This window comes from Sinohyriopsis cumingii, chromosome 8 (genome assembly GCF_028554795.1).
Source record: "Sinohyriopsis cumingii isolate HCF-2022 chromosome 8, ASM2855479v2, whole genome shotgun sequence".
Classification (NCBI taxonomy): Eukaryota; Metazoa; Mollusca; class Bivalvia; order Unionida; family Unionidae; genus Sinohyriopsis; species Sinohyriopsis cumingii.
Window position 1 is genome coordinate 43,194,983 of NC_142968.1, and position 18,770 is coordinate 43,213,752.

At 33.7% G+C, this 18,770-nt stretch overlaps 1 protein-coding gene across 1 annotated transcript in view; it reads right to left on the reverse strand.

Annotated features, from left to right (window-relative positions):
- Nucleotides 1-18,770, reverse strand: part of LOC149793383 (hemicentin-1-like) — a 178,679-nt gene that overhangs the window by 149,299 nt on the left and 10,610 nt on the right. Inside the window, exons 6-12 of the mRNA XM_089968991.1 lie at nucleotides 16,831-17,118; nucleotides 15,836-16,129; nucleotides 14,002-14,166; nucleotides 13,210-13,234; nucleotides 12,943-12,989; nucleotides 12,347-12,471; nucleotides 10,072-10,173 (exon numbers count right to left, since the gene is read on the reverse strand). Of these exons, the coding sequence (XP_089825117.1) occupies nucleotides 10,072-10,173; nucleotides 12,347-12,471; nucleotides 12,943-12,989; nucleotides 13,210-13,234; nucleotides 14,002-14,166; nucleotides 15,836-16,129; nucleotides 16,831-17,118 (1,046 nt within the window). The remainder of the gene's footprint in view (nucleotides 1-10,071; nucleotides 10,174-12,346; nucleotides 12,472-12,942; nucleotides 12,990-13,209; nucleotides 13,235-14,001; nucleotides 14,167-15,835; nucleotides 16,130-16,830; nucleotides 17,119-18,770) is intronic.

Genomic DNA, 18,770 nt, shown 5'->3' on the forward strand with positions numbered 1-18,770 from the left:
TGTTTTCTATACAGATATCGTCCGTAATGTACACAAAGTAAATTAAGTCCTTCGCTTGACTAGTTATTTTGATCATGTCGAGCAAAAGACCTTGACTTTCGGATCAGTAGGGACATATATGGCATTTCTAATTTTTAAAAAATACAGTATCTCGATTCTTTAATGGTTAAAAGCTGACTTGTAATAATACAATGAGAAACTTTGGAGTTGAGGTCTATTCCCCACCACTATTCATATATTTAATATATTTTGGCATCTATTAAGTTATAGCGCTATTACATCATCCTGGCAGACTGTGAACAGGGCCCGCATTTAGGTGTGAGCTGTCCGGTGTTTCCAAATCACACCCAGCCCCGCTAGAAAAAAGTGCACACACACAAAACGTGCAGTCACTTGAAATTTAACAATCGTTTTATTCATGCGCATGTTGGTTTTTTTGAGGGGGTATTATGCACCCTTTGAGTAAATAGACACACAAACGTTTGCTTTGTTGCCTTTTCTTGAAAACCCATTACCCTTTTGAAATCCCGTCTCTAAATTGATTTGCGAAATAGTTTGATCCGTACTGAGTGAAATACTGGTTTGGTAAACGTGCATTAGGTCTTTTTTAATGAAGAGACGCTTATCTTATGGTATAATTTCTTGACATTGTTAAAACATAATTGTTTTATATCATCGACGGAACATATTTGAGTGTAACTACAGTTATTGTTTTGATTCAACGCATTGTGGGGAAAATAATTATCATTTCTATGAATATTACTAGTAAGCCGATGTTGAGTGTATCTTCCTATTGCTTTCATAGTAGAGATAAATATAAATAATTGCACACAGCCACGCAAAAATGTTTCCAAGGAGAGTGGCGTCAGATATTAATCAAGAGAAAGAAAAGTACGAATTTTAGTTTTGTGTTAGTGCTACATTAATAACCATGAAGTTTATCTGCAATCAAACTTTAACATGTGCGTGTATTAGATAGAAATTGCATTAAAATTAATTAGTAGAAATCTTAGGAACAGAGAGGAAAGTTAGTGCTGTAAATATAGAAGAATTATTTTTGTATACAAAAAGATTAGTTTACAGCAGAAATGGAATCGGTTATTTGGAAAATATTATGAAATTGAAACACTAACAAAGTTACTCGGAGAAATAGTAGCATAATTTTCAAAGCATGTAATTTATATGGAAACAAATTATGATATATAAAAAATCTTACCTGTGTGTGAGAATTAACAGTCCAAAATGCTCTCCCCATGGAACGAATTCTATACTAAATTCATACGTATATTTGATTTAATTTATATTTCATATGATTTAATTGTCTGTTTGTAAATTTCAATTCTTTTATTTCTAATTTCATTACATGCCAATGTAATGGAATTTTGTTTACTAGGAATATGATATTTTCCAGAAAATTCAGTTTGACCTGAATCTGTTCATAAATACTTAATAATAGAAACACTGCTTTTAGTTCTGACCTAGTTCCCGGTCTTGATTGAAGTTAAGTAAACAACATTTAACTTTTATTTTATTCTTGAGTAAAATGATTGGATTTTATCAAGGTCATATTAGGAGGTCGTTATTTTATTATATGTAGACAGCCTCTATTTTGCAATTCTAGGTTTTTAAACATTGCGCAGTAGTCAGGTTTTATATCGATGTCTATAGAGAGATTTCTCAGTCGGGCTTTTTTCTTTACACTGGAAATTGTCTGTCGTGTCAGTTGGGAGTTCTATTTAATTTTTATTCAGAATTTTTGGATTATAAATGATAATTATTTTCCTGGCAATATTTGAGTGTTTATGTTTAATTCTTGGACAAATTTATTTATTTTAATTTTATTCGAAATTTAAACGCCGGAATATAATTTTCTGTGGTTCATAAAGGACATTACTAGGACTTCTAAAATTTAGTTAGTGGAATATTCTTGGATTATTTTTGGATTTGATTCTTAAAACCGTAAGTTCTTATTTTCCAATTTTTGCAATGTTTTTTTCCAGGGAAATAAGACCGCTCCGGTGGCTAGTGGTTAGAGCGTCCGCGTCGGATGTGGTAGGTCGTGGGTTCGATCCCGACCAAGTCATACCAAAGACTTACAAAAATGGTACTAACAGCTGCCTCGCTTGGCGCTCAGCATTAAGAGGTTAGTGTCAGGACTGGTCGGCCTGGTGTCAGGATAATGTGACTGGGTGGGATATCATGCTACATGTCTGCGGCATGATGCCCCAGTGCTAGACATCACTATAAACTGACACACTGCATATATCGTAGCGATATGACTGAAAAATTGTTAAAGCTACGTTAAAACTCCAAATCACACACACACACACACACACACACACACACACACGCACACCAGGGAAATAAATTATTTGTTAAATGTTTCAAAGCTTGTTGTTTTCAATCTTTCTTTTGTTACTGTTTTATTGTTAGCTTAACACGTAACATAAGAAAATGAATAAAAAAACAACGCACGAATTGTCTGTAATATTAATAGCGTTCAAACTGTAAAAGTTAAAGACACCATCACTGGAAAGACAACTGACAATGCTACTGTTGTTGACATGGGGCCTGGCGGAAATGTCGCTGCTGGACCCATGGAAATCTCAGTTTAGGGTATGGATAGATAGATCACAACCTGTGTTCCAGGAAGCTCGAATTCAGAGCAGGGCTAGCCGTTGGTACTGTATATTTTAGAAATGCCAGAAATATTAGGTGTTACTGCAGGAAGAATTAACACCGGCGATTTATATATTGCTACTGGAAATCCTCTCGATGGTAATTGTGTTGCTTCTCACAATGATGTTCCTTGTGCTGATGTTAAAAACTCTCCTTTCTTGTGGACGAAATTTACGAGAGTCACAGAAATGTTGTTCAGTTTTTTTGCGGAGTGACACCTGACAATTTATTTTTCAGTTATGAAAAAGTATTTCCATCAGGTTTCAGGAAAAGAAATGTGAATGGGTAAATTTAATCTATTGTGATGGTCAATTTATTGGGCACATGATTATTATATCCTTCCCCAATTATTGATGGGGCCACTCTCAAAGAAAGAGAAAGACATCATTCTGGTCTCCTTTTAGCGTTGGTGTCACATTGCGATGTAGATGTCTCTAGTATTATCGAAGAAGTACTGGGTTCGAACTGGAAAAAGAGGAAGTCAGAATCTAAGTCTACAGTACATCAATTCGTGATCAAACCGTGAGAGCGGGCATATAAATAGTGGATCCTATTCTGGGATAAGTTCACTTTGCCCTTAATAGGTCATGACTTAAAACACTCAGAATCACTTATGTATCATTAGCAAACGCATGGCCCTCGTGCTTCTGAATAACAACGACGAACTTCTGTTTCCAAGGATAACTTGCCTCATGAACTAGTTTTTAGTCATTTTACCTAATTACGTTAATGTTTGGGAATGCGGGCGTGAATCAATCGAGTGTACTTTTCTTTGAAACATAGCACGTAGTTCTAAAAGCAGTAGTTGACTGTATTGTCAAATTGTCGAAGCCAATTACTAGTTATAGAATGAAGGGAAAAACTGAGAAAATTCCAAGTCTGTATTTAGAAATACAAACTCACAAATCAGTTTTATGTTATGCTAATTATTTATTTAAATAGAGACACTACCCTGTAAATTCAGATTCTTTTTTATTATGATGGAAAACCTTTTAATGAAAGGTTTGTCAATTCTTACTTTTAGAACTGCGATACATTTAGAACTGCGATACGTCAGTTATTATTTGAACTAGAAATTACCTTAGAAATTCCAACTTATTTTTTAGAATGACCGGCCAGTACTAACAGTACTTGTGAACTAGATCCCTCCTCGTAAAACACCTTCACATATGGTGGTTTCATACTCACAGCCAGTGTTTCTCACGCAACTGGTAGTATATATGTTAACTTATCTAAGATATAAGAGTTCGAATCCCATTTCATACACATTTTAAAGCATTTTCAGTAATATTGTTCAAGTATTTTACAGATATTTACCAGTTTATATAATAACGTTGTAAATAAAGAGTAATTAAGCATACAATTATGTTGAACGTAGTTGGTCTAAGGAGTATTGTTGACAAAGTTCTATAATTTGATTACATTGCAAACCCGTAAAGCGAAGTCGAGAATTTAGATATTACAAAGCTTCTTAAAAGATTCGTTTTTCACCTATAGGGTCCTTTTAACATCAATTAGGGATAAGGTGTAATGCTGGCAAGTAAATCTTACTTATCGTTGTCACCCTTATATTTTATTGGTAAAATACAGTTTCTCAACTCTCGCGGAACGAGATTGGATGATTAAATTTATTCAGTGTTGACAGCTGGCGTTTCTATAGATATTCAAACCTTAACAGTAACTGGGTGCAAAATGACTTTTCAAAATATTTACTTCACATATTTTATCCGTACGATGCTCATTTCATAAAGAAAAAGGCTTGTGAATATTTACTCCGTCTTATAGAAAGAATAAAGTATATAAACTTAAAGATGTACAATCTCCGTTCAAAGGGTCAGCAAACGGCCGCTGTTTGGGCCAATAGTTTAATAGCTGTCTTAACGGCCCCATGATGCTAATATAATGGATAACTTGAAAATGAGCAATGAGACCGGCAGTTGTATTTTTACAAATGAGAAAAGCTAGATGTAATTTGAATACACGAGGTAGTGGGTCACTGGTTTCTAATGCACAAAGCTTGTGACTGTGAATTTCGTTATGGTTTACACCTGATTATCCTGTAAATTAAAAGTTTAACATAAATAAATAGACAGTTTATTCCCAAAGAATTTGCCCTAATTTATTTAGTAAGATATTCCAGCTCTGGTAACGTTTTATTTAAAATTCTTCCGCTAACATATTACTTCTCTAAAAGACAATGTTTATTTATCAGGATATCAAAATGCTTTTTTTTGGTACTCATAACTCTTATACTAATTGAAACTTTTTATATGTATAGTTCATAAACTCAGTAACGGTGTATTGCGCTACTTTCAACGCGATGATTTGTAGAGATACCCTTCAAAGTATTAAGGGCCTGGTTAATTGGCGGTTTTTGAAATCTTGATGTTCTTGTTGACATCGCGTGCAATATCAGTGGTTGTCGGATCGTGGTTGTCGGAATATGAAACCCAGTAGAGGTGGAACGAAATGACAGACAAGCAGTCCACGTCACAAACTAGGATCTTAAAATATACAAATCTAACAAGTTACGCAGCAGTCTGTAAACCGTGACGTACGTAAGGCACTGGCGATCAATATCTCGCCGATTTGGAACCTATTAATGAATTAAGAGTTTAACGAAGGGCGTTATGTAAGCTGTGTGAGTCGGCAACTGACAGTTTATACCACGATAAACTCAGAAATACCAGCGTAAAACTCTTATAATTGAAATTTCAATTATTCGTTGTTATTTTGATTGCATCATAGAAAACAGAAATCGTAATTTAGCGTAGTCATACATGTTTGGTGTTTTCTGTTACGTAGCTATTTATAGCACTCGGGATTGTCCTGCTTGATCGTAGTAAGCTCGTCATAATACCAGTCCTTCAACCAATGGAAGCCAAATTTATTCAATTATTTATTTTAAAAATTGTTAGAATGTTCTTTTCCTTTAATGCTTCCTTTGTGTCTGCCTTAACTGGCAGTGCTTATATTATGCTGAACACGTGACTCTATTTATAGAAGTGGGTATTCTTAGAAAAGTAGTTCTCATTATAGTTCATACAGAAATAAACGCAATTCATTTTGATAACGTTGTAACATTTTAACCAATGGAAATGTTACTTTCCTTTACCAGCTACTGGCATTGCAATTATAATCATATGAACTCTTGTCAGAGGGTCAATAACTTGTCACATAATCTCAGACTAATATGCTGTACGAATAAAAAAATTAAAACTCGTGCAAAAAAGTAGATGTAAAAGGAGATGGTTATTTCTTTATCATTTGACCAGGATTGTCTATGGAAGCACGCCCCTACAACCATTCTTTTGAAGTTCGCCCTGAATATCGACAAGGAGCGTTTCCATCTAAACGCGAGGAAAACAATGAATAAGACAGTGCTTGTATTGTCTCTGAGGATGGACAGAATGAAGGTGAATGTGCGGCCATAAGATGCAAAAGTCAATTCTATGATGCGTGGTGTAGATGAATGAGACAAAAAGAAATCTTCATAAGTTTAAAAATGCAAATATTTTAACGAACGAAATTTCCGCAGCGTCGTTCAAAACTTTGAAGAACTGTGATGATAGTGCATGCGACACAGATAAGACTACTTCTATCGCTGAAGAACATAGCTAGAGGTTAGGCCCATGGCACCGCGACTTTAACCGTGACAAAGATGAACTGGTTGTAAATAAGACCTTTTTGAATACTGAGTTGGAACAGTTAAAGTCTCAACAAATATAAAAATAAACGCAGTTTTCAATTTACGGTAAATATTTTGATTTCATAGATTTGTCTGAAACATGGGACATGGTTGATCCTGATTTTTCTGATTTTATGGAGAGATACAATGTTGTATCTATGTGGAAAGAGGCCACAGGTTGAGTTACAATATGCATTGAATCACATACAGAAAATAATGATGCTGTCTTGAGGGTTCAGAATGACATGCAGCATTGTTCGATACAAGTAAATGCTGATTTACTGAATAGAATTACGGATATTATATCAAGCGTCACCAGTGACATCTCCAATTTATAAAGATCACAAGGAAATTGGTATTTAATTATAGATGGAGAAATTTTTAAAAAAATAAATGCTATGCAAGAGGTGTTATTTTGATGCTTAGAAGTGATTTTAAGTCCAACATTAAGGATTTTCTAGACTATATGTCAAGAGATACACTTAATTATATTTTCCATCCATGTGTTGTGCATTATATTGAAGACTTTCTTTACCTCGTAACACAAAGATTAGCTTAATGTAAACTTGTTTTATTTGCAAAACTTACGATAATTTTTAATTCTCATAGAAATATGTAGACTATCCGGTAGTAAAGATGGCTACATAACATGTATTGTAAATAATGACAGCATTGCAATGGGTCATGTGGTAGCGTAAACTCACCTGCTCCCATTGTAAGAATGTTTTGATCGATTGGTAGATTTGAAACCATTCATATATCAATCTAATGTAGCTTAAATTCGTCGATCAATCTATTCATGTCAGCGAATGATGATGCTGATAATAATGATGATGATGATGATGATGATGATGATGATGATGATGATGATGATAATGATGATAAGATTTTTTAATAAGAGTAGAATACATTTTTCTCTGACTATGAACAATAACGAAAATCATTATTATCTGCTACTTGTACATTATTGCTGAATTTGTAAAATAATATTGGTAGATGTATATGAAAGTGTTTTACAGTGACAGACAGAACAATACGCTTTATAGACCCATGCAGGTTGCAAACCCCGTGAATTGATAACGACAGTAATAAACCCGAAATGTTAAAATAACGGCTAATTCACGCGCTTAGATTAAAAGTATAAATGTCTATTTAGATGCATATATTCGTTATAGAGACTCCATTACACATTGTTATGTAAATACCAAAAATATTGTACGAGATGTCGATGGAAAAGGTCGTGTTTAATTGAGAAATGAACTAATATAGCTTCGATAAGGTTTAAAGGGCAAAGAAAGGAAAACAGTACATCAAATCAATATAGCCAAAAACAGTGATATGATTTCATTCAATCTTTATTGAATTGTGACCAAAGAAACAAAAACATACACATGATACATGATCAATATACTAACAATTATAAGATATAGAATCATCAATCAAAATATAATACATTTCTTCGAAGAATTAGACACCGGGTGAGACACGATACATATACAAAAGTATATATGTGTTTTCTACTGAATGGGCGGAACGAACGAGTTTGATAAGACGTAGGGATGTGTCGAAATCGTCATGCCAAAACGTATGTTCCTACGCCGTATAAAAAGAGGTTAGTCATGTGATAATTAATGTTATCTGATTCTATATTCACTCTACGAATTGGTGTGGAAAACCTGATTAAAATATACGCATAGACTCCAAGTTATAGATGCCTACGAATAGACGTTATGTAAAAAGTGTTCGTCAACGTTTCGTGTTCCTTCTTTGCTACTTCATAAATTCAGTCATTACATTAGCTGTAGGACGGAAAATGTATGTAATGGTGATTTCTTACATTATCTTGAAGATATATCACCGGTAAATTCAATGAAATGATATAATGCCTTCATTAAAATTAGTCAATAGGAATATACGTTTTCAAATTCAACACAAAAGCTGTACAAGTTTTTATGCACTGGACACACCCTTATACAATATTCATATATAAGCATATTGGCAATATTTTTGCATGTACAGAAACACCAATATGTTCCGTTGCACCTCGAACCGTTTCTGTGTTCCATGAGCATTAATAGGATCGACTTGTCCCTGTTATAAAGTGAAGACTACTACTTCTGTAAAGGTTGTATTGGATGGGGACCATCGGATGACCATCCTGATGTTTTCAACCATTGCGTTAGTTCAGCTCTTCAATTATTTTCCTCTACGAAAAAATATAAATCTAGCGTTTTAATTTAGCTTGCTTCAAAATTTGCCAGTGATATATTTAAGAAGCATTGTCAGAATTAATTAAATTGTCAAATTTGTTATTTCACACATTCATTCATGCTGGATATAGTTCAACGGCTGTGAATTTAGTTTGGTCAAGTATGCGCAGTCCATTTTTTTCTCTACAACTCAGACAAATCTGTATGAAACACTCAAATCAGACACTATTCATAGCAATGAATGGCCCATTGTGCGGGTTGGTACACACACATGCATGCATGCTTACATGCATACATACATATTAGTTATCGAGATACTTTTCAACAAAGTACGAGCCCCGTAACCCCGAAGAAAGGGACAGTAGTACGTATTGGTGATAGGAGTGGATTCTTCACTTCCCTATCCAGTGTGTCTGCTATAAAATTTAGTTTTCAGCTATTCCCAATCATTTTGTAATTTTTTTATTTGCTTCTTATTATGACCTTCTACACTTATTCATATCGATTAAACACTTATTCATATCGATTAAACACTTATTCATATCGATTAAACATTTATTCATATCGAATAAACAAACGTTTAGGAATTTAACGTATTGGTATAAATGAAGGAAGAATGTGACAAGCATTGTATACCTAATGTTGATTTGATAATTTTGTTGAGCCATTTGAAGATGATAAAGTTGAAAATGTGGAACAAATCACTGAGTCACAAAAGAAACTTTCAACCAAGCAAGAGACTCAACGTGTTATCAACAATGTCCAACAATGGCTTTATGAAAACAAATGTGAGACACGTTGGACTGAAAATATCTCTCTCTCTCTCTCTCTCTCTCTCTCTCTCACACACACACACACACACACACACACTTGGTTTTCTTATATGTCAGTTTTACCACCATAGGTGCAGAAACAGAAAGATCTGGATCCACTGAGGTAAAATTGACATGCTTACATAAAAACGAAGAGAAACAGTGCTAGAGACATAGAGAAAGACAGAGAGAGAGAGAGAGAGGTGGGAGAGGGGACGCGGAGTGGATTAACCTTGAGATTGTCAATCTTTCTACCTATCTGTCTGTATGTCTGTCAGTCGTATTATGATATATTCAAAGAAAGAGACAGACAGACAGGCAGAGACAGAGATTAGTTGAGGTCAAACTGACATGTTGACTGACAAGCCAACACAGCGAGAATGAGATAGGTGGAAGCATTTAGACGAATCCTCGCCTACTTCGATACGAGACGGTAATTTGGCATTGCAATGGTCGGTCAGTTTGCTATTTTGATTTCGAGTACAGTTATGTCAGAATGGCTGCAGTACCTTCCGAAATGAATATATTCTGCGCTTTGACGCGTACCAAATCGGTATGTTCAGCAAACATTAATTACGTAAAATCGACTGCAACAGACTTTACATGTACATGCGTAAGGTTCTGTCCATGCTATAAAAAAGCAGCGAAGGAGGAGAAGGTAAAGGGGAATGGGGAAGTTTACCTGCGTATTTTCTGATTCCGTCTCCTCCTGAATATAGCTGTTTGGATGTGAGGCTGAGGAACGTTGTTGAACTGCAGCATTTGTGTTGATTATGTTCATATACTGAAAAAATAAATATATTTTTACATTTTTAAGTATCATGGTTTAATAAAAGTGTCGGATAATTTATTATTAAAAATATTTTTAATAAAATTATCTATACTATATTCTAATAAATATTCTAGCACTGACAAAAATACCATCATATATACGATTCACATACAAATTTTAATAATAATAATAATAATAATAAGAAGAAGAAGAAGAAGAAGAAGAAGAAGAAGAAAAAGAAAAGTCGAAGAAGAATATTGTTACTATTGGTAGTAGCAACGTTAACTTTTTTTGTCGTCGTCCTTGTTGTTGTTGTTGTTGCTGATAACGATGATGAAAACTTAAGTGGTAGCTGTAGAGTCACCGTTGTTGCTAATGCTACCAAAGTCCGCCATCATAGTGAGTAAAAAAACTTCAAAGACTGCATCTCCCTACTAAAAGTTTACTAAAACACCGCTTGGTTGTGTTTGGGATCAAACTATACTCCCTTCCAACATCACTGACTTTTGTGTGCTTCAGTTCACGCGGAAATGTGATTTTCGGGAATTTGCGTCGATAATTGAGATTTTACTGTTGGATCGGTGTTGTCCATGACGGCACGCTGGTTAAAGAGTTTTCTTTGGATTATTATTATTATTATTATTATTATTATTATTTGTCTTACTGCGCTGATGTTATTTATCTCATATTGTGCAGCTGCCAAATATGATTTACATGCGTACGACTTGACCCATAACATTTTTTACTGTCGGAGACAAAATGATAAACGGCATTGCATTTCTAGAGAACAGCCGAACCCTTGCACTAGTCGAATAGCCGAAGAACAAAATCGGCATTTGTGGGAGAAACAAAAGCTCAAAATTAAAGACAAACTTGTAATATTTGATGGAAAAACGATCAACCACACAGTGACTGAGATCTCTCACCTGAATACAAGGGGCCCATTTAGCTAAATGCCTTAGTAATTGACAAGATAACAGGGTAAATAGGACGCCATTTAATAATTTGATCTACTTCATCATGTTGCAATATTTAAAAGTCATTTACAGATTTGTTTTTTTAAGTAACTGAATCATTATTTTAATGTGGATTTGTATAATTCAAGTAAATTTAAAATGAAGTCTCCCTTATTTTCTTTGTTTTTAATTTAGTTTGATTTTGTTAATAGGTTTTAAACAAGAACTGCTATAATATGTTATCTTTGTTTTTAATAACGGCGGACATGTTTAATGACGGATCAGCATTATTTTCTAAGCCTTGAGAAGCCTTTAAACAGAAAACAATTCCATTACGTTAGTTTTAACTCTTTTTCAAAGGTATTCAAAGAGGAATGGTTATTTTTTGTTTTAAAAAATCTGTTTTCTGTAGCATTGACCATGCCTTAGAGAAGATCAAACTATCTGATAAACATTGAAAGGCAAACATGCTAGGATGATTCATATAAAGTGATACTACCATCTGTCCTAAAGGTTAGGAACGGCGACCGTATTTTATAGCATTTGTACATAATTAAACGAACTTGGTGTCAGAAAGCTGTCTGTTAATTTTGCTTGAATTACTCAGGGTCATAATGATGTCTGCTGATTTGGAATGAACTATGTTCAGTGTTGTTTACGAATATGTTGAAAATTCCTGATGTTCATGTATGACGCAACCAAAGCCATGCCAGAAATTTACGAATGGTTGTAGAGTCCAAAATTGAATTATCTATTGTGGTGCGATTAGCCATATTTTATCTCCAGGGAGTAAAGTTTCCCTCGCACCGTAAATAGATGCATAAATACATACTTATCATTACAATTACTGGAAAATATTTCCGCTCTTAGTACGTCATAGCTTTTCTAAATATAGCTTTAGTCATAAATATATAGCTATTTGCAGGACATTCGCTACAATTTACACTGTAACGTATCTAGTAATTCAAAATTTATCAAGACGACGATTCAGTTGCATCTTACTCGCAGGTGACAAAGTTTTTAACTGCTTCAAACAATTTTAGAAAAGACATCTTTATACGAGGAATAAAACGTTCTGAATACTAAGTAATACACTTTTTGTTTCTTTGAACTTGACAATAAATTAAACGACGATCGACATTCAAAAGAGCGTTATATAAAATGATCAAGAGAATCTAATTCAGTGGTAAAAATAACAGAAAGAAGACATTTTTAATAGTTATACTTACAACATGTGATGTTTCAGCGTCCCCAGTACTAGTGTTTGCATAGATATGTGTGTTAGACTGTCGAATCAGATGCGCATACGTCAGATCTTCCGTTTGATGAAAACGCAAATGCTCATAAGCATTTCCTATAGTTTAATAATAATAATAATAATAATAATAATAATAATAATAATAATAATAACACCAAAAGCACATAGAACAACAAACAGTCGCAAGTCGGCGGCCTACGTCTACATGCTCTTTGGACGCATTTCAGATGGAAAAGCGAACAACTTGTATTGTCATGGACAAATTGGATTACATAAATTTGACATACAGTTTGGTTTATATTATGATATGATGGTCTTCAGGGCTTTCTGTATAAATTAATCCTGTGGCTAGGTGATATATTATTAACGTATAAAAATTGTGTTCATGATGTTGTTGATACTGTTTGTGATGATAATACTGATGAATATATATATATATATATATATATATATATATATATATATATATATATATATATATATATATATATATATATATATATATATATTCATCAGTATTAGAGAGAGAGTGAGAGTGCACGTAAGAGTCAGCATAAAGGAACTTACCACTACTAATATTTTCCAATGGTGAAGGCTGCTGTTGTTCATTTGTACTGCAAATGAATAAGAAAGCGGATTTCATAATATCACTACACTTCTTGCACATTTAGTTATGTCTTTATTCACAAAAACATGGTGTTGTTGAATAGATAATAAGAATGAAAACGGCATACCATCAATCATAGAATAGATTGGAAGCTTAACAAGTGTGGAAAATATATGATTCAAAATAATATTTATTTTTGCTTCAACTAGTAGAATGAAAAAGTGTACCTTCTTATTCCTGAATCTGGCTTATCTATCAAAGAAAAGAATGAAATGAACATTAGTTAATTGCATGTCTTTAGAACATGTTATGGAGTGTTTAATAAGACCTTGGACGCATGTTAGATAAAGAAACGTAGGAGGAGATGATAACATGAGGTACTCAATAAATTTAGCTTCAATTATTACCATGAAAAAGCAAGAACTGGCTTAAGTTTGAACGAGAATAACAAGTTTCGAACCGGAACCTATTGATATGAAAAAGCTATTGTGTACAATTTCGAAGTTAATTAGCACTATGAGGTCGTTGCAATATTTGCTAACATGGAGTTGTTACCGCTAAGGTCAAATGCAGACACAATCAGAAAACTGTGTTCCATTTAGCAACAATTTTAAGCTTGAACAACCCGAGAATTGTTTTCAATGCAGCCATAATGATAATTTTTTTTCAAATCAGTATAGAAGGATCATAAATCTAACTACAATTGCAGATTGCCTGAATCGGGAAATTCTGTTAAACATGTCGATGCAATGGACATAGATCTGAAGTCAACAATTTCATTAAATATAGTAGTCGAGGACTTGTGGCACTAAGGCATCTTCTGTTAGGATGGCACTAAACAAAGACAAAAAATAATTACAAATATATAAAAGGCACATTGAGCTGAAAGCATGTTATATGTATTTGATATAACTAAGGTATCATAGAAAGGAAAGGAGATAAAATTTAATATTTAGTTTTATTACGTCGTCGTCGCATTCCATGCGTAAACTATGTAACGATTAGATTACATGTATTACCTTTACGTCGTTTCAGGCGCTTCCTTCGGATAATAATAACGACTACAATCAAAGCGATCAAAATTACGAAGGTCACGCAAGCCACAATTGATACGCCATAAACCACAGATGTCATAGATGATCTCCCAGTCCGATCTTTATCTTGTTGGCTGATACCAGGAAGATCTACAGGAAAATTAGTGACAAGAATTAATGTGTAACGTCAGTAATACTTCTAAGTTCCATGTGTTGTCAGGTGAATTCATGCCTGAGGGAAAATATTATTGCTGAGCGACACTACTGTACGGGGTATAAAGCATACACAATTATTTATCTTCACTCTTATGTATAGAAAAGACACAGCCAAGACTTCAAAATGGGAACTTGTTTTACTAACTCTGTAGATTTTTTTAGGCTATACTGTTGTATTTATGAATATAATACTGCACTACACGCATGTGTGCTTAATGTAACACAACAATTCACAAACTTGTACCGAAAGAAGAATTAGAGGCGTGTGCTTGTGTGTGCGTTTATGTGCGTGTATGTATGTGTGTGTGTGTGTGTGTGTGTGAGAGAGAGAGAGAGAGAGAGAGAGAGAGAGAGAGAGAGAGAGATACATGTTATGATATATGAATATTATCACAAAGTCAATACAAGTTAAAAAGAAAACCATCCATGTTGCGTCTATGACAAAATACGGATTAAGTATATTGCTATCTTTGGAAATGAGCCACGTAAGGGTTACTCTTTTCAACAGTTACACATGCAGGGCACCATATATTCCAATACAACAACTACGTTGTCTGGCGACACTGACAACGACTGGGACTGTTTTTGTCTTTCGCGAATGTTTTATTAGTGTAAACAGTTAAATGTATACTCATTTTACATGATATTTTACGTTGAAGGCTTACATTGGATACAGCCTATACATTAATTTTTTTCACATAATTCCAAAACGTGCTCAAGAGTTGCGTTGTAAATTAAGTTTTTTTATATAACATACTGCATTTTAAAAGACCTCTCTGGTGGCCTAAGTGGTACGAGCGTCCGCCTTGGATGCAAGAAGTCTCGAGTTCGAACCCTGGCCGAATCATGCTAAAGACCTATACAGATGGTACTTACAGCTGCCTCGATTGGCGCTCAGCAATAAAAGTTTGGTGTACGGACTGGTGGGCCTGGTGTCAGGATAATGTGATAAGATGGGGCATGATGCCACAGTGCTAGACATCACAAAAAAAATGCCACTGCAGACGACTAAAACTGTTAAAGCTAAGTTAACAATCCAAATCACACACAAAACACACCCACGAACGCGCGCATTGTTAAACGATCGAAGCTTCGAGAAATAATTAGAAATATTTCCCTTACTGAAACCTTCGTATTATTTATATTTAATCATGAATTCTCCTATGCCAGTCATGATGTGTTTCATCATTTTACTATACCGTCAAATACAAATACATCCCGGATGAGTAGAGTTTAATCACATTATATCATTATACAATGAAGATATTTTTTAAGGATGACAACACATACATACATACATACATACATACATACATACATCAAAGGTATTCAGAAACTCTTCTAATAGAATATATTTCACAGACACCTATCTAGAATCACTGTCAGCTGTAGTCCAACTTACTTTCTAGATCCTGACGAACGAGATCGATAAATAGGCGAAACCTTTTGACGTTGATATATATATATATATATATATATATATATATATATATATATATATATATATATATATATATATATATATATATATATATATATATATATATATATATATATATATCTGAAATGTACGTATTAATCCGAGTAGTAAACCGGTACTTACAAAATACTTGGACACTGATTTTCTGACTCTCTGTCGTTCCAAGTTCTGTCTCTCCCCTGCATGTATAGTTTCCAGCATCATCAAAGCTAACGTTAATAATTTTCAACGAAGGATTTGAAATATTAAAGAATAGCCTCGTGGAGGAATGAAGATATCTGTTTTGAGAATTCTCATGTTTCAGCCAATATATCCCTTTAACCGCACTGCCATGTCCGTCGATAGAACAATGCAGAGTGAAATTATCTCCCATTCCTATACTGTAATTGTACTCATTGACCGCAACTGTTGGTTTATCTGCGAGAAAACGAACACATAATTAGGAAGGTTTGGTCATGTCCGTACTTAAATTTTGTCAACTTTAAGATATGCATTTGTTGGAACCCTTATGTTCTGAGAATCGATGCAAGATTTTTTTTAATTAGTTTAAAAGAAAGGAACAAATTAAGAATGTATCATTGTATAATCTCAATTGCTGGAATACTAAAATGCAGCGTCAGATTTTTGTTCAACATATAATCACGGTATTACATTAAGTTCAACTTGACGTTAAATTATAGAATTGTTCACATCCCTTAACTGTAAAAATATTCGTACCTTGAGTTGTAAGGATATATATATATATATATATATATATATATATATATATATATATATATATATATATATATATATATATCCAAGATGTATCATGCATATTAGAGAATTTTTACTTCGTACTCAACGGAGGTTCGAACCCAGGTCCGCTGGAGATTATCTGACCTGTATGATAGTATTATTTGTATTAAATATTAATTCTGCCTACTATTATCAAGTATTCTTCTATAGAATCCAGGGGTAACACTTTCCATTCTGTCTAGTACATTTTATAATTGTTTCTGTGTGTCTCACTCTGTCTCTGTCTCTCTCTCTCTCTTTGTGTGTGTGTGTGTGTGTGTCTCATGTTTATTGCTTGGAACCATAGTTGCTACAAATCTAATTGAAAATAAGTCTCATACATCCCACTCTGAGCTCGATATTATTTCCTCTAGAGGAACCGACGTCTGTTGTTCCTTCACACACATATATCCCAGCATCATTTTCAGCGGCTTTAATGATTCTAATGGATGCGTCAGGTCCTGATTGTCTCCATATGTACTTCATATTATTTGGTAAGGCTTGACATTGTCTGTACCATTGAACATTTATTACTGGCATTCCTTTTCCATTAACACTACAGTTCAAAACAACATCCGCACCACTGGTAATGACGAACTGAGTTTGTGGAACAGTTACTAGAGGCAGATCTGCAATTTCATTAATTAATTCATTAATTCATTAATTAATTATACTTCGTCTTCTTTTATTATTATTATTATTATTATTATTATTGTTATTATTAATATTGTCGTTGTTGATAATAAATAAAGAGGAATTGCACAATAAATGGTTAAATAAGTCTTTTTTTATACCAATAATGGACATTTTATTCACATCCTGTACGCTTGTGTGTTATTTCATAAAGATGAATTCAAGCGGACTACTGACGATTATATTAAGCTAGAGTTCATTTCTCTAAGACAACTGAATCTAAGTTTTGGTATTTGAAAAGAACTACTATGGTACAACGGGAGGTGGGGGTGGCATTCGTTTTATTTCACAAATGCAGTTGTAAGTTTCTAACTGTTGCATGAATGCGCCATATTTGACAATGAAAGATTATTTTGAAAATTATTTATATTTACTTAATTCGCAAACTTCAATGATTCATATATATATATATATATATATATATATATATATATATATATATATATATATATATATATATATATATATATATTCATTTCATTAAACTAACAGATTCACCAAGCATTGAAACCTTGTGTTTTTATCAGCATAAGCATTATACAATGTATCATAGTCGTGTAATTTGTGCACGATATAGTTAATTACGATTAGAGGAACCAAACATGGTAATGGTCAGCACATTGCCATAGGAATGTTGGGATGTTCAATTTGTAGCATGAAAATCTCTGATATGATTGAAGGAAGCAATTTGGCTAAAATAGTTCGACATTAATAAAAATTCTCATGGTACAATACTAGAATATCAATGGAAATCCAACATTAATAAATATTCACACAACCTATACTGTAAAAGGGAGTAAAACAAATAAAATTACACTATGATGTTTCGCGATAGTAAAAGCGTATAATGATGGTAAGTTGTTCTGACTCGCTGATTTTGTTCATTGTCCGATGAAAAGACTGAGTAGTTTCTTAAGTATCACAAAAGAAAATTTGTCACGGATTTGCTTATAAAAGAAAATATTCGAGAACTATTATATAGTCGTTATTCAGGAAAATCAGGAGGACAAAAATAAAAATCGTTCAATTGTCTCGTGGCGTTAACGGTGATTTACAGCACATTATAATACACTACATTATCTGATGCCTGGGATGATATTCCATAACCAATACTGTTTAAAACATGTAACAAAGTGCGTTTTGAATTGTATATCAAGAATAAATTGGCACCCATTTGTATAATCTATATTTTAAAATCTTGCTTTCAAGATATAGTTTTGATAGGATTTATCTGGTCAGTGTGGCCTTAGACTAGTTGGTTGGCTGATGTGTTTTGGAGGATTCATATATATTCATTAGAGAATTTTTAATTCGTACTCAACGGAGATTCGAACCCAGGTCCGCGGGAGATTATCTAACCTGTATGATAGTATTATTTGTATTAAATATTAATTCTGCCTACTATTATCAAGTATTCTTCTATAGAATCCAGGGGTAACACTTTCCGTTCTGTCTAGTACATTTTATAATTGTCTGTGTGTGTCTCTCTCTCTGTCTCTGTTTCTCTCTTTATGCGTGTGTGTGTGTGTGTGTGTGTGTCTGTGTGTGTGTGTGTGTGTGTGTCTCATCTTTATTGCTTGGAACCATA